The 20,485-nt window shown below is 42.8% G+C and overlaps 1 protein-coding gene across 3 annotated transcripts in view; it reads left to right on the forward strand.

Moving 5' to 3' along the window:
- Positions 1–13,673: 13,673 nt before the first annotated feature.
- RNF217 (ring finger protein 217) overlaps positions 13,674–20,485 on the forward strand; it is a 63,562-nt gene continuing 56,750 nt past the window's right edge. For all 3 annotated transcript variants that reach the window (XM_045009852.1, XM_045009853.1, XM_045009851.1), the window contains exons 1-2: positions 13,674–13,758; positions 14,681–14,914. In XM_045009852.1, the coding sequence (XP_044865787.1) occupies positions 13,750–13,758; positions 14,681–14,914 (243 nt within the window). In that variant the 5' untranslated portion in view covers positions 13,674–13,749. The remainder of the gene's footprint in view (positions 13,759–14,680; positions 14,915–20,485) is intronic.

The following is a 20,485-nucleotide window of genomic DNA, read 5'->3' on the forward strand; positions in this document are numbered from 1 at the left end:
CTTTAAGTACTGCATTCTATTCAAACTCAGCTCTGAAGACAGAATTGACTTCCTCCATGGCACTAATCACTATAGGATATGAACATTAATGAATCTATTTTCACAACATTCCTCTGAGGTGGTGGTTTTCTAGGTGTGTGGATGAGGGAACCAAGGAAGAGAGAGGTCAACACTGTCTACTAATCTTGAGTGTCCAATCTGAGATGTCCCAGGGTCTGATCTGTTTTTCAGAATACTTAGCATCATATAGCACAGCTCCCAGTTACTTCAGTTGCAGCTGTGAGTGCTCAAGTTGAGCATCCATAAAATGAAGAACATTCAGTCAGTGACCACCTGTGAAATACTTGGTTTAAGTGATTGACTAGCATCACGCGGATTCTATTCCTGCTTCTACTTCAGAGTTCCCAATCTTCCAGGTCAGCCTTCAGGTGCCATGACCATGAGACTGTCCTTTCTCTTCTGGGAGTTGCCTGCCTTATTCATTGCACATCTTCCCAATTGTGCAGCAAATGAGGCAGGGCTCCTACAGACAAAAGTCTCTCTTATTACACAGCCCTGAGTGATCCGAAAAGCAGGTCCATCATGAGCACTGAATGAGGCAGGGATCCTGTGGAAAAATGTGATGATATAATTAGAGACTGCATCATTGTGTACACACGAGAGCTAAATTAAGTCTGCACAAGCAATGTTAATTCTAGCATTCCCTAATTTTTGAATGCTTGACTTTGTAACTTTAGCATTCTAACAAGGGGTGTGTGTGTGTGTGTGTGTGTGAGATAGATTATGTAGTATGTCATGTCTCACAAAGTAGTCTCCTGCTCTGGTTTTCCTGAGCAGCCAGAAGGCCATCTTCACTTACTACCTAAAGATTCCACCTATGTATGGGAATCACCACAGGGTGTAAGTCTGCTGTAGCAGTGTAGCTACATCCTTTCCAGTGCAGGTGGTGATCTCAGCTCCTCTGTTCCCTTCCCCTGGGCGCAAACACGTCAGGCTGATCCTTAGCTTCTGGAATGGGACCATGAGCTCCTGGACACAAGAGCCAACTTTTGGAGAATGCTGTAACTTACGCAGCTGGCTGGTCCAAGGAAGAAGAGTGTGTAAAGATTGCTTAAAGTTCAGTTCTGCCGGACCAGAGACTCTGGTCCAGCATCTCTAGAATATTATTTATTTTTACACACTTAAATGTAAGTGAATGCAGTGTGTAGTGATGGGGGGAAGCCCTTATACTCTTATATGGGGTAGAATCCTAGAAAATCTGTAGCCTTTAACTCGTGTAGTATGTAACTCTTTAAAAGCATCCCCCCCTCACACACACACACACTAGAGCGTTATCTAAGACTTTATTATCCAAAATTTAAAAGTACATATAAACTATGGTAATCTGTCGTGATTTTAAGGAGTACATGTAGCAGTTAACCAAAATTACTAAGAATGATATCCATGTTTGGTGACCTGCTTTTTGAGTAAGGCCCCAATCCTGCGAATGACAAGTAAGTGGAACTGTTCTCATGTGTAAAGGTAGGCATTGGTGTAACTGGTTGTTTGCAGGATCTGGGCTTCAATGTACAAAGCAAGTAATATGACTGGAAGCTAGCTGAAGTGGTGTGGCTACTATAGACATAATCTTTTAAAATTAGATTAAGTTTTTCCTTATGTATCCCATAGTTCAATGTGCAAAACTTGAAACAAAGGCTATATATAATATATATGTGAAAGTCTGTGAGGTTCCAGTTGACTTACTAGGACTACTTTTTTCCCCAGTTAGAGTAGAATTATACAGCTCATACTTTCTCTACAACAGTCTGTGGTAGTATTTAGCACACTTGCATGTTCAATACACGTCTATAAAATGGATTTCAGTGGAGGTGGAAAGTAGACTTCAGAGATTTTATTATTAAAAACAGATTTATAATTAGGGTACACCATACACGAGAATACAACAAAGGATCAATTTTGTTTTAATAAAATGTTCCATTTAAATCTAAATGATTCCATAAAACACTCTTAAATTTTCCCTTGGTGCTGCTTAATGTTGCTTGGCAGGGAATGGCTTGTGGGTTTAAAAAGTAATCTTGTGGCTTTGTAATGTTTGTCATTTACTAATTGAGTAACCCAGAAGTAGACTCTGTGTGTGTGTGTGTGTGTGAGAGAGAGATTTATTTTCAGGGTCCCACAATTTCCTCTACATTATGGAATTGGCTATAGAATGTCACCCTCGAAGCAGGATTTGGCTGCCACATCTAAGCTTTTATTTATTCTTTTAACATTGATTTTTAGCTCTTTATGGTTGTGAAGATAACTACCTAAATGTGAATTGATGTAGTGTGGTTTACTGTGCAGACAGCATGAAAGGAAAGCTTTTAGAGTAGTATGATTTGTTCCTGTTCACCCTAATAAGATGTTAGTCTGAAATTCACTCATGCAATTTTAAAGGTCTTGTTAACTTATTTCACTGATGGTAGTATTGGCAAGCTGTCCAGCTAATGTTTTTTTTTTTTAATCCATCGCTTGGTAGCTGTAGTGGTGGAGAAATAGAGGGGGCCACAACAGGACATCTGGCTGTTGACCTGGATTGCTGGGGCAGGGAAAGGAGTCAAAAATCTTGCCCACTTCCCATGGTTTTCCTTCATCTCCCCTGGAAAAAAATCAGGTGTGTGTGGTCTCTGCTCACAAGAGGAACAGAAGGAGGAGATGCATACTTTCCCAAGTACTAAAAATCTTAACTATCCTCATAGTGTAAAAAAAACCCAAGCCATCTATTGCCCTTTCCAAGTTGCCAAAAGTCCCATCTTGACAGAAACCTGCAGGTTTTATGCATTTATTCAAAATCTTGCAGCATACTAAACAATGAAAATCTGGAGGCAGCACATAAGGGGAAAAAATCCATGGTTTTGTTGTTTTTTTTATTTTCATATTAAATAAAACTCATTAATAAAATCTTGAATTTATCTGAATCTACTGCAGAAATTTCATTTTGATTCAGAATTAGCCCTATATCACAGAAATCAGGATTTTGCTGCGAAAGTGAATTTGTGTGCCAGAGACTGTTCAGGCCCCTTCATATAATCTGATCCTATGGAGCCCTGAGGGTACCTTTGTTTCTTTCAGGTTTCAGAGTGGTAGCTGTGTTAGTCTCTAAAATGCCACAAATACTCCTCATTCTTTTTGCTGATACAGACTAACAAATTTATTTGAGCATAAGCTTTTGTGGGCTAAAACCCACTTCATCGAATGCATGCAGTGGAAAATACAGTAGGAAGATAGATATATATATACATACATACACACACACACACAGAGGACATGAAAAAATGGGTGTTGCCATACTAACTATAACGAGAGTAGTCAGTTAAGGTGGGCTATTATCAGCAGGAGAAAAAAACTTTTGTAGTGATAATCAGGATGTCCCATTTCCAACAATTTACAATAAGGTGTGAGTAACAGTAGGGGGGAAATTAGCATGGGGAAATACATTTTACTTTGTGTAATGACCCATCCGCTCCCAGTCTTTATTCAAGCCTTACTTAATGGTGTCAAGTTTGCAAATTAATTCCAATTCTACAGTTTCTTGTTGGAGTCCATTTTTGAAGTTTTTTTGTTGAAAAATTATGACTTTTAAGTCTGTAACTGAGTGATCAGGGAGGTTGAAGTGTTCTCTGACTGGCTTTTGAATGTTATAATTCTTGACGTCTGATTTGTGTCCACTTATTCTTTTGCATAGAGACTGTCCGCTTTGGCCAATGGCTTAAATAAAGATTGGGAGTGGATGGGTCATTGCCAATTTACTGTCGCTTCTGGTGCCGCCCATGCCAGCCACTGAGGTGCCCTGTTCGAGAGGTAAGCCTGCCTTGGGACCTTTCCAGTGGTCTCGATCAGTGCAGTACTGCTCCTTGCAGCAGGCGATGCCTCGCCAGTGCTCGTCCAATACAGCCAGTACAGCTCACTGCGGGCACGTTGACGGTCTCTGAGATGTTGGTCTTTTTGCTCCTATTCCTGATCTATGGAGCAGCACTGCACTCTAAGTGTGACCTCCCATCTGATGGGCTGGCACTGTTTTTGGAACAGACAGTAAATTACATGGCCTGAAAGACTCTGGGGCTTCCTGGCCCTTTATGTGCCAGGACCGGCAAGGAAGCAGTTTAAGCCCCAACAGCCATACAGATTTGATCAGAGCCCTTCCGCAAGAAGGGCAAGGGCTATAAGCGCCGGCAGGGCCATCAGCCGGCACCCTCAGCTCACTCGGTCTCTACCCATTACAAACCGGGTAACAAGCTGGCATTTTGAGGGTGTGCTTGAAGCTTTCTCGAGCCTGTGTCCTGGATCCAGCACCCCTGTTATTTTCCAACCATTTGTCCCCCTTCCTCTCTGCCTGCACCTCTATAACATCGGACCAGTGAGTCCTCAACACAGTAGCAGGGGGATAATACCCTCCAGTTTATTTCTGTCCCCACCCTCCTTCCCTGTCCCTCTTCAGAGACCCTTCTCACAAGTATCTGCTCGCTCAGGAGGTGCAGGGCCTTCTGTGGGTGGGAGCCATGGAGGAAGTCCCTCTGCACTTAAGGGGGAAAGGGTTTTACTCCCGCTATTTTTTGATCCCCAAAGCCCATGCCCCTTCCTTGACCAGCGGAGCCTCAACAAGTATCTAAAGAAGTTGAAGTTCCACATGGTCTTCTTGGCCTGCATCATTCCTTCCCTGGATCCAGGAGATTGGTATGTCACACTCGACCTGAAAGACACTTACTTTTATACATAGATATTTCACGGACACAGTCAGTTCCTACGTTTCATAGTTGTGACTGCCCCCTCAGGTGTCAGGGTATCCAGATTTACCCAGACCTTGACAACTGGCTCGTCAAGGGCCGGTCCAGGTCCAGCGCAGTGTTGAGATTTGCAAGTCACTTGTCAAGCTCTGGGGCTGTTGATAAACAAAGAAAAATCAACATTGATTCCAGTCCAATCGATAGTTTATTGGAGTGGTACTCAACACTACCCAAGCCAGAGAATTTCTGCCAAAGGCCAGGTTCAGAGCAATGTCAGATCTGGTTGCCAGCATCACTGCCCATCTGCTCACCACGGCCTGGATCTGTCTCAGACTATTGGGGCACATGGCAGCATGTATGCACATTGTCCACCATGCGAGACTCAGGCTGCGTCCCCTCTAGATGTGGCTGGCGTTGGTTTACTCCCCAGCCAGACATCACCTAGACAAGGTCATCACAATCCCTCTGCAGGCACTTACCTCTTTGCAGTGGTGGTCCAACCCCATCCTGGTGTTGGAAGGTATGCCGTTCAAGAGCCCCTGGTCTCCCTGATTTCAGATGTGTCCGATCTTGGTTGGGGAGTGCTTCTTGGTACACTGCGGACTCCAAGATTATGGTCTTGAAAGGCACTCGTTTTGCATATAAACATCAGGGAGCTCAGAGCCATTCATCTGGCTTGCGGTGTCTTCCTTCCCCAACTGTCCGGCTGGGTGGTGCAGGTGTTGACAGACAACACTGCCTCCATGTTCTGTGTCAACAGCTCGATTGTCTGTGCCAGGAGGCCTTCTGTCTGTGGGACTTCTGCGTTCAGCATGCAAACCACCTGGAAGCCTTGCACCTCCCCGGCGTCCGGAACACACCAGCGGATCATCTCATCAGGTGGTTCTTCTCTCACCACAAGTCAAAATGCTCTTCCAGAAGAGGGGAGCTCCCCGAGTGGACCTGTTTGCCACCAGACAGAACAGAAAGTGAACCAGTTTTGTTTTTCCAAGGCTTCAGCAGATGTCTGATGCCTTTCTCCTGTTGTGGTCAGGAGACCTGATGTACACCTTCCCGCCAATTCTGCTCATCAGAAAAGTCCTCTCAAAAATCAAGAGACACAAAGCACAAGTCATCATGATCACCCCAGCATGGCTTCACCAGCATTGGTTTGGCTTGTTCATGGACCTGGCCGTACCAGCGCTATGGCCACTTCCTAGCTGCCTGGACCTACTCTTGCAGGATCACGGTCGGCTCCGGAACCGAACCATGCCTCTCTCCACCTCACAGCTTGAATGCTGCATGGCTGAATCCAGAGGAACAAGCTTGCTCTAGTCAGGTACAGCAGGTTCTCTTGGAGAGCAGAAAGCCAGAGCAACTTACCTGTCAAAGTGGAAGTATTTCTCCTGTTGGGCGTCTGAGCGGAATATCTGATCGACCCAGTCATCTCTGCAGTCCATCCTGGATTACCTGCTTCACTTAAAGCACCAAGATCTCGCCACTTCTTCAATCAAGGTGCATCTGGCCATATCGGCCTTCCATCCTCGCATCCAATGTGGATCGGTGTTTGCGCATGAGATGTTGATCAGGTTCCTGGAAGAGTCTTTCTGCCGATTTGGGACCAGGTTCCTCAATGGGACCTCAACGTGGTCCTCTCCAGGCTCATGGGTCCACCCTTTGAGACTGTGACTTCTTGTTCCCTTTCCCACTTGTTGTGGAAGGTTTCATTCCTTGTAGGTATTACCTCAGCAAGACGTGTCTCCGAGTTTAAAGCCCTCACTTTGGAGCCCCCATACACAGTATTCTACAAGGACAAGGTCTAGCTGCAGCCCCATCCGGCCTTCCTGCCAAAGGTGTTGTCGCACTTCCATGTCAACCAGGATATCTTCCTCCGGGTGTTTTGTCCAAGGCCTCACATGACCAATGAGGAGTGGCGGCTGCACACTGTAGATGTTAGGCGCATCCTGGCTTTCTACCTGGAGAGCACCAAGCCCTTCTGCAGATCGACCTGCCTCTTTATTGCGACAGTTGACAGGATGAAGGGCCTTCTGGTGTCCTCTCAGAGGATTTCGAATTGGATCACCACCTGCATCCGCACTTGTTATGAGTTGGCACAGGCTGTGCCTCCACCGATAGAGAAGGCTCATTCGACTAGGGCTCAGGTATCTTTGGCAGCCCTCCTGGTGCATGTTTCTATCCAGGACATCTGCAGGGTCGTGACTTGGTCTTCAGTACACACGTTCACGACACGTTACGCCATCACCCAGCAAGCCAGAGATGATACTGTATTTGGCAAAGCTGTGTTGCAATCGACACATCCATGAACTACCACCTGCTTCCGATGATACTGCTTGGGAGTCACCTACAATGGAATGGACACGAGCAAGCACTCGAAGAAAAGATGGTTACCTTTCTTAACTGTTGTTCTTCGAGATGTGTTTCTCATGTCTATTCCATGACCCACCCTCCTTCCCCTCTGTTGGAGTTCTGGCAAGAAGGAACTGAGGGAGGGTGAATCCGGTGGCACCCCTTATACCGGCACGTACATGCGCCACTCCAGAGGGTGCCAGAGCTTGTCCCCTACGGATACCACTGAGGGAAAACTTCTGGCGTCGGTGCATGTGGCGAGCACAAACACCTACAACAGTATGAACATCAACACATCCGGAAGAACAACAGTTACGAAAGGTAACCGTTTTTTTCAACTTCTGTTTAGTCCTGTTGTCTGTGACAAGTCTGAAGTGCTGAGAGTTTGCTGTATTATATTCTTATTCACCAATAGATTTATTAATTTTCAACATCAAGAACATATTCTGCCCTCATTTATACCTGTGCAACCCAATACAAAGACAGTGGGGTTGCATATGTGCAACTGAGAGTAGAATTTGACCTGAAGAATTTTTATTATTCCTGGCAACTATGTGTGAACCAGAAAGAAGACAGCCTGAGTTCCGAGATTCCAGGCTGAGTTCACAAGGGCGGCAGTTTACAAATGAAACAAAGCGGTGGCTTTTTAACAGAGCAGTTCACTGAGACAATACACACCAAAACCCATATTCTTTTAACAGTTACTTTACTCAGAAAATTGCATTTAAAGACAATAAATTTCATGTTTTATGCAGCCAAAGATATTCCCCCATTGCATAACTGTCCCAATAAGGAGCACATTCAAAATCAACACCCTGCCCCACCAAGTTATCGCAGGTAAAAACCTAAACTTGAACCATACTTTGAGGGTTAAATTTAGCTTATGTTGGATCAAAAAGAGAAAGTAAATTCCAGAGTTAAGAGCCACGTAATAGGAATGTCATGCCACTTGCCCCTAAACATTTAAATATAAGAACTATCCACTCAGACTCCTCAGCTGATAACTTCTTCCCTGGCCAAAGGGAGAAACAGTTTTATGACCAGTAAGCGCAGTTTCATACGTGGACTGCTAAAATTGAGACAGTTTTGAGCTACAGAACTGCACTGGAGTTGTGAACATAAGAACGGCCGTACCGGGTCAGACTAAAGGTCCATCTAGCCCAGTATCTGTCTACCGACAGTGGCCAATGCCAGGTGCCCCAGAGGGAGTGAACCTAACAGGCAATGATCAAGTGAGCTCTCTCCTGCCATCCATCTCCATCCTCTGACGAACAGAGGCTAGGGACACCATTCTTACCCATCCTGGCTAATAGCCATTTATGGACTTAGCCACCATGAATTTATCCAATTCCCTTTTAAACATTGTTATAGTCCTAGCCTTCACAACCTCCTCAGGTAAGGAGTTCCACAAGTTGACTGTGCGCTGCGTGAAAAAGAACTTCCTTTTATTTGTTTTAAACCTGCTGCCTATTAATTTCATTTGGTGACCCCTAGTTCTTGTAGTATGGGAATAAGTAAATAACTTTTCCTTATCCACTTTCTCAACACCACTCATGATTTTATATACCTCTACCATATCCCCCCTTAGTCTCCTCTTTTCCAAGCTGAAGAGTCCTAGCCTCTTTAATCTTTCCTCGTATGGGACCCTATCCAAACCCCTAATCATTTTAGTTGCCCTTTTCTGAACCTTTTCTAGTGCTAGAATATCTTGAAGATTTCTAAATAGTGTATTATAGAGGGGCAGTAGGTCTTGTTTGTCTGGCCTAAATTAAATTGATTCAAATGTTTAAAGTTGAACCATTTTAATATTCTAGTTGATAACAAGGGCAGTGTGCGATACACATTGCTTTGAGCACTATTAGCATGTAGTTTCTTATGTTTAAAAGAATTCTGTTACTATCTGCCTTTATTATTGTCACACTATTTTTAATGATATATGGATGTGATGTGTGTGTTTGTATTACCGCAGCACCTAAGAATCCTAGTCTTGGAGCAGGAGGACCTCGTTGTGCTAGGCAGCAAAAGTATGCTAACAATTTATGAATGCTGCCTTTGGAAATTAAATAGTATAAAAAGAATTGAACTGAATTACAATGCCCTGTAAATGAAGAGATTATCATTTTCAGATTTAAACAGGGACCTGATTCTGGCTAACCTCCAAGAAGACTGAGTTGATCCAGTAACCAGTCAGATTTCTAAATGGAGTGTGAAGAACATATCAGCTTTGGTGGTAGTTTTGGACTTGGATTTGACAGTCTGTGGAAAAGAGTCACTTTGAGATATGAAACCCCCTCCCTGCAAACTCCTGTGTTTTAGAGCATAGAGGGATTAATTAACAAAAGACACTTGAGGCATGTAGTAGGGACTTCTACTCCAAAGCGCATTAGGAATCCTGCTCTGAGACGCTTATAGTTCATAGAACAGGGGCTCTCTCCATGCTCCTCTTTAATTGTTTCTCTACTACCCTTCTCTGGAGCTTGTCAATTTCAGTTCCAGGCTCCAAGTGTTATGAAGCAAACTGGAGCTAAATTCTCAAGTATTCAAGCCACCTTGAATCCTGTGATGCATCAGTGCAAAGTTTTGTAGCACACACTTTTTAGGGGTCCCGTTTAGGGATTCTGTGGAAATCATAACTGAACTGTCTGAATTTTGTGCATGTAGAATATGAACCACAACCTACACATCAGCAGTTTGATTTATATATACACACAAACATTTTAAAAAATTAAATTTTGAAAAGTAATTTGTAAAATGATCAGTGCACCCATTCCCCTTTTCTTCCTTTATCGTGGCTTTGTGGCTCAAATCCAAAGAAAAACCGAGGCAGAAAGGTGAAGAGATCATCAGAAAAAATGCCAGCAATACATTTGTTTGCAGTGTTGTAGCTTTGTTGGTCCCAGGATATGAACGAGACACGATGGGTCCAGCTTCTCTTGGTGGAAGGGACAAGCTTACGAGCTTCACAGAGCTCTTTGTCAAGTCTAGAGAAGGTAACCAGAGTGTCCAGGCCAAATACAAGATGGGACAGATCAAGCACAATGTTGTAGGAGACCATTTTAAAAAGAAGTGGACTGTTAACATCCTTGCAGTCATAGGACAGTGGAGGGTTAGTAGGCAGCAGGATGTGTTGCAAATTGTTGTAATGGGCCATAAAACCTGCACAACTCCTTTTACCACTCTTAGGCCTGGTCTACACGGGGGGGGAGGGGTCGATCTAAGGTACGCAACTTCAGCTACGTGAATAGCGTAGCTGAAGTCGAAGTACCTTAGCTCAAATTACTTACCCGTCCTCATGGCGCGGGATCAACGTCCGCGGCTCCCCCGTCGACTCCGCTACCGCCACTCGCTCCGGTGGAGTTCCGGAGTCGACGGGAGCGCGTTCGGGGTTCGAGATATCGCGTCTAGATGAGACGCGATATCTCGAACTCCGAGAAATTGATTGCTACCCACCGATGTGGCGGGTAGTGAAGACGTACCCTTAGACTTGGTCTGAGGCTGCAGTACCCTGTGTACTAACAATGCTTTCCCTGGTCCTACTGAACTCGGTACCTGCAACTCTCCTTTGGGAGCTATAACCAGTGGTAGGTAAGGCATATTGGGTTTACATTTTAAATTTCAAACTATAAATAAAGGTATAAAAACTAGATGAGATTTGGGAATTTAAACTGATGAGTGCACTTAAATGTGCATTATAAAATATTTAAAACATGCTGTTAGGTCCAAAAGGTCAAACTTTTGTATCTGAGGTGTATATGTAGCACTTCCTTCTTTACTTGCCTCCCCACTCCTTGCTGTAAGCAGACTATATACTAAAATGTTCAAGAATCCTCTTCTCCAAGTGCCTCAACAGGATTTTTGTGTGATTTATGTCTTTTTATTTTTTATCAACAAAAGTGTCTGAGGACAATGAATATTGCATATTTATGTACTTATAAGGCTGCATGCCACCCCTGGAGGCCTGGAACAAGAAAGGCTCTTGGCTTAGGTTATTTCACCCCGCTCCAGGATCACATGGGGCTGGAATTCCTTCCAGAGGCATAGTCTGAGCTTGGGAGGGGAAATGAGAGACTTTGCTCATAGAGATGCAGCAGCATGACTTGAACTCTCTCAAGATTGATCTACATACAAACTTGCACTGTAGTAATTAAACCTATTCTAGTTGATATCTTCTGAGGGGAGGAAAGGGGTTTCAGGGAAAGTCTCTGTGGATGCTCTTAGGTAGGAATAAGTGTCCTGTTCTGATTTAGCATACACTGAATTTTTACATATGTAAGCAAAATAGAACACATTTTAAAATAAGATGTAAATTAGAACTGATTTAGTTACTGCCGTGCAAGTTTGTGTGTGGAGAAATCTTCAGTTTCTGAAACTCTGCCGAAAGCTCATGCTAAAATAAATTTGTTAGTCTTTAAGGTGCCACAAGTACTCCTGTTTTTTTTGCGGATACAGACTAACACGGCTGCTACTCTGAAACCATATTTTCTTGGGACAGATTTTCCTCTTGAGAGGAAGGAGCATGATGACTCTAGTAAGAAGGCTGCTTTTTCCTACCAACAATATCCTACAATCTGGTGCAGAGATTGGGAAAGGAACTTAATGTATCTACTATGGAAAAGAATGAATAAAGGAAAAGTGAAAATGAAATGTAACAAAGGGATATAGTGTATAAAGAAATGGGAGAGGGCAAGTATTTTAGGTACAAGTATGTGTGGTGGGGGGGAATTGTAACAGAGGCTAAATTCTATAAAAATCACTGTTTCTACTGTTGAATCACAAGTTGCACATACAAAATTTAAATAACTGTACAATCTCTTATAGTACCATTGTCTTCTGTCTTTCTCCTCTGGTTTATCACCTGTTACTTCATGTCTACTTGGATAGTGTTAGCACAGTACCTGGTGTGGTGGGATCCTGAGGCCTTTGAGAGCTACCCAAATAAATGTAAAAGTTATATAAGAAATTTTAGTGGAGCTAACTCACAATTTTGGGGGGAGTGATGTGATTTTGGTTGTGACTTGTGCCTGTGTAGTGAATTTGAGCCTGCAAATTGGCTGTCTGCTCCACTTGCCTGCCTCTTGGGGCAGAATAACTAATCAGAGCTGCTGCAGACAGATGTCTCTCCCTACTCCTCCAACTCCATAGCAACCCAAAGCCATTCTCATAGGAGGAGAGAGTGGAGGTGGCTCTGTACCCTCCCCTTCTGTGAGCCATGGGGACAGGATGGTTCCTCTGCCCCTCCCTACTATGCAACATCTGGCCAGGGGCTGGGCGGGGGAGGGGAGTAAAGACCCTGTGGAGTGTCTTCTCCCCTCCCCTCCCCCCAAAGTCTGGAAGCCATGGCAGTTTGGGATGAGGAACCTCAGGAGAAGCAGAGGTGAGGCTGTATGAGTGAGTGCAGAACTGAGGGCAGTTTGGTGGACTGAGCTGATGGGGTGGGAGCTGGATGGGGGATGAATTAACTACTGGGCTGGGGACAGGCATATGTGCAGGTGAGAACTCTTTCAACAGGGCCAAAGTCACCTTCCTTTTTCTCTTTCACCCACAATGGCTAGGGGGAATTAAAAAATCAAGAGAGACCAAAAAAGCACAATATATTGTCTTTAAAAGAAAATAAAACCTCATGTTTCTAGAGGTCTGACTAATGATTTTTGATCTCCGGAGGTTGGCAATAGTGGGAAATATATAATGGAAAATAAAGGCTTTTTTTTTTCTTCAATCTTTTTGTTTTGGATTATTATAGTGAGCAGAGGATTCACAATTTAAGAGGGGTTTTGTTCATGAGGGACACTAGAAAAAATAAGAAATTTGAAGGTAACTTATTTCTTCCAGCTCCATATTCAACAGTATTAAAAGTTCTGCAGGCCAGAATTTTCCCTTCACTTGCATTTGTGCAATCCCACAGTACTTCTTCCTCAGTAACACCTTAAATGGCTTATTCACGTGTATCAGAGGACAGAATTTGGCCCTGTGGTAGGAATTAAATTATTCCCCTAACGGGGGTCTAGATGTAATCCTGCTCCCTTTTCCATGTCTGTCTGCAGTCCTAATAGTAGCAAAAGGCAGTAAATGGTTATTTTAGTCAGTAAAGTTAGCACATGAGTCTCAGAATACACAGCAAACTTTCTCAGTAAGAAGGTGTAATTTTTACATAGTCATATATGGTCACCTTAGGCAAATCAATCAGGCTCTGATTTTGAAACTGATATATCTAAGTGAGTGGAAAATGAGGCCATTTTGGTTCTTAACACTAGGTACCCTTCTTTGAAAATTGTGGCTTTAACCTCTCTGCCTTTTTCCTCTGTAAAATGGGGAATTGTGAGATTTAATTCACTGTTTGTGTGGTTCTAGGGTACTGCAGTGATTGAATACCATAGAAGTTCCTGTTTGCATTTATATACTCAGTTCATGAGAGTAGAGTAGGTTGCATACTGAGATGCAGCACCATTATATGGTAAACCTCCAAACAGAAGAAGTGGCTTCAAAACTTTAACCTTTCTAGATTTTAAAGTACTGCCTTTCCATTCCTTGCAGCTCTCGCTATCTTTTGTAGTGATAGTACTCTTATTCTTTCAGTGTGAGTGAAATTCTTCCCCACTGTGGAGTTGTCTGCACAAGACTCTATGCACTGCATAGTCAGTTAATGCATGATGTAAGTGGTGTGTAGAATTTTTATCTATGAAATATATTTATCTACTATAAGCACTCTTTGTTTACAACAAGTATTTGTATTTAAGAACATAAGAATGGCCTTAGTGGTCAGACCAGTGGTCCATCTAGCCCAGCATCCTGTCTTCTGACAGTGGCCAGTGCCAGATGCTTCAGGGGGAGTGAACAGAAGAGGGCAATTATCAAATGATCCATCCTGTCCTCCAGTCCCAGCTTCTGCCAGTCAGAGGTTTAGGGATACCCAGAGCAAGCAGTTGTGTTACTGACCATCCTGGCTATCTTCCATTTGATTGAGAGTGATGTAGAATAAGAAGGCAACAGCTTATTCTGTGCTCTTCAAGGAGCAGATAGAATTTGCTTTCCCCATGCCAACTTTTAGTAAGAAGCACACAGGAGCATTGAACTAGCAAAGGCAGCCAAAGGCTTCTGGAGCAAGTGTAATCTATTTTCCCCGGTAAAAACTGGGCTCTCTCTTTGGGTACATGTGTTTATCCTTTCTGTATGAAATAAAAAATACTTCCTTAGCTTGCTTGTATTGCATATCTTAGTAAGATGTAAAATGAGGAACAGCTAGACTGTCTCTCTCAGTAGCCAATATAAAAGATAAAATGTTTGAACATAGCCTCCCTGGCACACGTGCATGTGCTTTGTGCATGTGATGTGACAGAAAAGCAAAACTTCATATTTTAAAATATTTTCCAGAATGTGTTCAAAATAAACTTAAAATAAAATGGCATGTTTTGTTAGTGTACAGATAGCTAGAATTCAGAACAAATGCATTTTCTTGTGCAGTTCACAAGATGTGTTGGAAATGCTTTACTTTTTGCATAGTAGACATGGAATACTTGCTCTACAGCTATCTGATCTTTTACCTGGTAATTTTTTACCCTTCTATTTATGTGCAGGTGCAGCTGGGACAGGCAGATATAAAATGTCCAATCACAGAGTGCAGTGAATACCTGGATGAAACAACTGTCCTCTACAACCTGCCACATGATGACATCATCAAGTATAAATACTTCCTGGAACTCAGCCGTATTGACTCCAGCACCAAGCCATGCCCTCAATGCAAACACTTTACCACTTTCAGGAGGAGAGGTCACATTCCAACCCCTACGAAATTGGAGAACAAATACAAAGTGAGCATGCTCACCAAACCTATGGATTAGATGACACAGCTGTAAGCAGCAAAAGTAGGACAGCATGTGTTGGGCATTAAATGGGCTTTCCTCCATTACTGGAGCCTAATGTAAGCTGTGATTTAGAATATGAATCTATAGTATGATACATCTGAATAACTGGTCAAGTTGTGTAACAGTTCAGTCTATTTGCACTTTCTTGTTATTTATTTCTTGTGGTAGGAGGACAGTTTTGGCCATTAAATTTTCATGGTACCTTGAAAGGTGACTGATCCCTTCACTTTCCTCTGCACTAACTGAACGCCAGTTTGGACAGAAAAGAGGTGGGGGCTCTAAGATTGACTTTCATAATTAACCAGAGTATCTTATTATCACAATTAACAAAGTGTTCCCTATGTGTTGGGGAAGCACTTTTCCTGAGGGCTGCTATGTTGCTCTGTGATCAGTTGCTTATAGGTGCAACTTTTTATTTTTTTAATGGATAAGTGTTTTAAAATTCCCAAAAGGTAATCTGATTATCAGTTGCTTAGAATTCTCCATTACCCTATTGAGGGAGGTATGATACCGGAGTGTCAAGGAAGGTAGAGGTGAAAAAGATGTATAAAATATTTATCTGTCTTCCTGTCATGCCAGAACATAATACTCTGAGAGGGAATATACTGGATATTAAGATGATGACGGTACGTATGCTCATAGCCAAAAAAGCAAAGGACAATCCACTATGCCTACAGTTTGACTAAAACTCACATGCATAATGCAAAAATGACTAGTAATAGGTAACTACTGTCGAGTCACATTATTTAGTCATTTGCTCTCAGAATGTTAAGTAACTTTGCGAAAATCTAGTACAAGTGTACATGTATGATAATTGATTAAGTTTTAAACATGTTTACAACTGAGCATTAAATATTTTTGAGGAGAAGAAAAATCCATATCTGAGAAATAGTGTTAGTTTAGTCTTTAACACTGCCCCCCTCCCTTTTTAATTTTTTTTACTTAATTTAAATCTTGTTGCTTCAGATATTTTTTGTTACCATTTTGAGGAAGGAACATGTAGGGTGGCAGTTATATTACACATTTTCCACAACTATTTTACTCATTTCCTCTTTCTTCACTCTCCCTTTCCATGACTTTTTTATGGTAAAATAGTAAAGATGACAGCACTTGTTTATATAGTTGAGCCACATTTTTATTAGTTTATTTTATTGGAGCCTACTTACCGCCATTTACATATTATTGGTAACTTCTAAATAAGCTGCAAAGATGTGTAGCATGTTCTGTGCCTTGAGTCACCACCATCTGATAGAAAGCCCTCTATGGTGGCAAATGGCAGAGTTATTTCAAAGGGTGACATGATTCTGGGCATGACACTCAAGATGTCATCCTTTGTCTTCTCTGCATTTTATCAGTTAATTTAGGAAACATTTGTTAGTAAATAGAAGAAAACTACCAGCTCATGATTAAGAATACTGTAACTTGCCTATCACAGTTACTGTTTTTGTTTCTTGCTTTAATGACAGTATTGTTACAAATTTTCCAGTCTGTGGAATATGCTGGTGTCTCATTGGGTTTCAGGTCACTCAGGGTGTGTTCTACACTGCGGCCAGGAGTGGACAGGCTCATGCTAACAGGGCACTAGCTATAGTGATAAACATATCAGCATGGACATTGTGGCTCAGGCTGGAGCTTGAGCTCTCAAGCCTATGGGATCAGGTGGGCTTTACAGCCTGTGCTGCAATGTCCATACTGCAATTTTTAGCATGATAGCTCGAGCTCCATTAGCATGGGTCTGTCCACCTGGCCTGGGAAGCTCGCTCCCAGCTGCAGTATAGACACACGCTCAAGGGAAGCTGAATTCACAATGACAGCTTCCTGGGCTGTGACCAAGCTGTGCTTACCAGCTTAGTTAGAAGTAGTGTAAAGGTATTTGTCATCTTCACACCTCCCTCTCAAAATCCTCAGGCACTCCAGCCATCAGGCCTCTTCAGAGCATAAATTAGAGCAGCCTAACAGTTATATTTTATGCTATCTGTCCATATCCCCAAGGGACGATTCAGCTGCTGAATATCGCTGAGGTAGAAGGACACACTGATCAGTGCTTACACTTCTAGTCTCGTCCTAGACAGGGAGAGTCACTAAGTGGCCTATTAAGCTCAGTCTAGGGCTGCCAGAGCAGACTGGAGAATGAGGCCTAATATATATTTTTTTGAAACTGTAGGTGTTTCCCCAAGGAATGTAGAATTAAATATGACTGTGTGAAATAAAGCTTCATGGTAACATTAGTTCTTTTGTACCATTTATCCTTGTTGGATAGACCACTGCATTTACAGTAGAACCTCAAAGATATGAACACCAGAGTTCCGGATTTACCGGTCAACCAGTCAACCTCTGCAACCGGATGTAATCAGGCAGCAGTGTGGGGAGAGAGAGAGACACACACGCAAATACTTTACCTTGGGAGCATCAGGCTCAGGGCTTTAGACATGGGGGTGGGGGACACGCTGAGGCTCGGGGTTTCAGCTGTGTGAGGGGACACCAGGGCTCGGCGTTTTAGCTACAAATGAAGCACTGGGTCCAAGCCCCAGCATGCACCCCCTGCTGCCCACTCCCCCACATATACAGAAACCAGGAGTGGAGCCATGGGGAGCCCCGGCACTCCCCTTCCCCCCCCAGGCCAGAGGCCGGGAACAGAGCTGCAGGGCAGAAGCCCCAAGTCCCAGCGCTCCGCCCCGCCCCCCAGATCTAAAGCCCTGAGGCCTGGTGTAAGAATGGTGTCCCTAGCCTCTGTTCGTCAGAGGATGGAGATGGATGGCAGGAGAGAGATCACTTGATCATTGCCTGTTAGGTTCACTCCCTCAGGGGCACCTGGCATTGGCCACTGTCGGTAGACAGATACTGGGCTAGATGGACCTCTGGTCTGACCCGGTACGGCCTTCTTATGTTCTTATGGTGCTCCTGAGGGTCAGAAGCCATGATCCCCCCACTGCCCAGAGCCCTGACACCACTCCCTCCGTGCCCCCCACTGCAGCCCCAAGGCAAGGCACTCCCCCTCCCCTCATGGTTGAAGTCCATAATGTCTTGTTCAGAGTTACAGACAACCTCCATTCCCAAGGTATCCGTAACTCTGAGGTTCTACGTAGCTTTATGATAAGTGTTCTTCCTCTTTTTTGTAGACTTGGTCTAAGATCCATTTGATAAGTCTGGACTTGCCAGATGGTGTTCCCTCAGAGTGACTGAAGATAATGCTTGTTCACTTGTCCTTGTGGAACCGAGCTCATTTGAGGCTATCCTACATTTGTGTAATTTGTTAAAAAGCAGTAATCTTTCTGTGACAAAGTCCTCCAGATGGAAATACTTGAAAATGGCAGCCTTTGGACAGCTTGCTTACATGAGCTATTCAGGTCACCTGCTTTTGTTTCTACTAGTTGCACTTGAGAGAAATGGCTGGTTGCAGATTGGGCCATCTGCCTCAGTGCATATCAGAGTAGCTGCTTTGTTTGCAGTTAATGTGGTCACTACTCATCAGATTTTCTGGAATTATTTATCTCTATCACTAATAAAACGTGTGACACAGAGCTCTCCAGTCACTGCTGCTGTGCCCACAAAGATTATCCTCCTGGGCTGCTGTTACTGTGCTGAATGCCTCTTTTCCCTGCTCCTCACTCCATCTGTAAATTACACCAGAGGAAATTCTTCCTATTCACCATTGAAAAAGTAACAGAAAATATACTGCCTTCAGAAGAGTCAGCTTACATATGTGAGACTTACAGAACATCAGCAGTGGGACTGAAGTCTATAAATACTCTTATCAGTAGTGCATTTTTACTCTGAATAGTAATTCGGGGGGAGGGAGGATTTTTGTATCTCTTAGAAACTAAGAATACATATTTACTAGATATAAAAAAACATACATACTCAAAATAATTAATAGTTTGAAAACAATTATTACAAATTATTCACATACCTTCTAAAACCTAAATTCAGACTAATCTTGGCATTATTTGTTTTCCTTGCTGCAGATGAGTCTTCTACAAACTAAAGCCTAAAGATCAGTTGTTGTTGACTGTATTCTAGCAATGATTACTAGAGGCATCAATCAAGAACAGGGCCCCATTGTAGTATGAACATAGAGTTAAGGAACAGTCCCTGCCCTGAAGTTTAGAATTTAATTCAGGGGTTTCAAACTCATTTTGTGGTGTGGGTCTAATTACCCATTCAGGCAGGCAGTGGGCTGGGAGTAAAAAGGATTAACTGATTTTTTCCCCAGAATCAATAGAGTTCTGTCCGCTGGTGCCTAGAATGTTTCCTTTAAATTTTGGAATTGATTGGTTAGAGGGTTTACAAGTTACTGCATTACAGATAGACTAAGAAACACTCAGCAGCAGTTGGCCAAACTTGGAAGGCTTTATAACTATTACAGCTGCTGAAGGTTTTCAGTTTTTAGAAGAGGTAACTATGGCTACATATTCATTTTGAAGTGGAGATCACAAACGCAGCACGTGCCATTATCTACTGTAGAATACCAGCTCAGCATAGGTTACTGTAATGTAACTTCTTCTATTAGCAGTGATGAGTGAAAGTTTTTAAGGACTTTAAAACAAGTTTGGAGGATGCTGTCTAGGCTGGTAGACCAGTAATTAAAGCTACGAGCTCTGTGTATTGACCTCTAGGGACGTATGCAAACCTATATCCGTCTTCTGAGAAGGTAGGATACTGAAAATAATGAGCATCCTACTCTGCAAGCTCTTTGAACAGCTGAAAATTTCCATATCTTTAAAAAGCAGTCTGGTGACAGGAATGCTTCTGACAGGCAGAGTAATAGGACGTATGCATGCTTGTTTAAAAACAAGGCACCATGAGACTGACTCCAACAAGAAACCCAGCAGAGGCTTCAATATTTTTAATTCTGTAGAATTTTATCTGGGGAATGTTTGTAGTGGGAAGAGATGAGCACAGCTGGAAGGGGAAGGATTAATATAATCTTTAAATGCAACTTTCAACATAGGGGAGATACAGGGGCCTGTCAATTTTGTCGTCCTTTTTTAAAGTAGGACATATTTGTATCCCTGCATATCTATGTTCACGATCTGGATATTCTATGAAATTGTAACTCTGGAGAATGTATTTCACAAGCTTTCAAATAAATATGATAGGGTTTCACCTGACTCTTAAAATTTTGTAATATTTTAGGGCAGGAAGTGCTCTTTAAGTGGGTTATTTTATGTCTGTCAAAGATGAATCATGAAATGACAGGGTTGGAAGTGACTGTTTGGAGCAGCTTCTGTACTTGCAGCAACGGTCTTATATGGTATTACTTTCCCAATAGGGATATTTAATGTTATTTTTAAAGGGGTCTTATTTAGAGCTCAGTGAAATTTTTCAGACAAATAGTTTATTTGCTGAAAAATGTGATTTTTGGTATTCTGTTCTTCTTTGAATGCTTGCACATGTCAGTTCTATGATAGGTGTGTGTGTGTACCATGTGCACAGTTGCTGGAGACTTTTCCCTCTGTGGGGGCCAGCCTATGTGCACCTAGCATGAAATGGACATGAGCAACACATCTTGAAGAA

This window comes from Mauremys mutica, chromosome 3, assembly GCF_020497125.1.
Source record: "Mauremys mutica isolate MM-2020 ecotype Southern chromosome 3, ASM2049712v1, whole genome shotgun sequence".
NCBI classification, from domain to species: Eukaryota; Metazoa; Chordata; order Testudines; family Geoemydidae; genus Mauremys; species Mauremys mutica.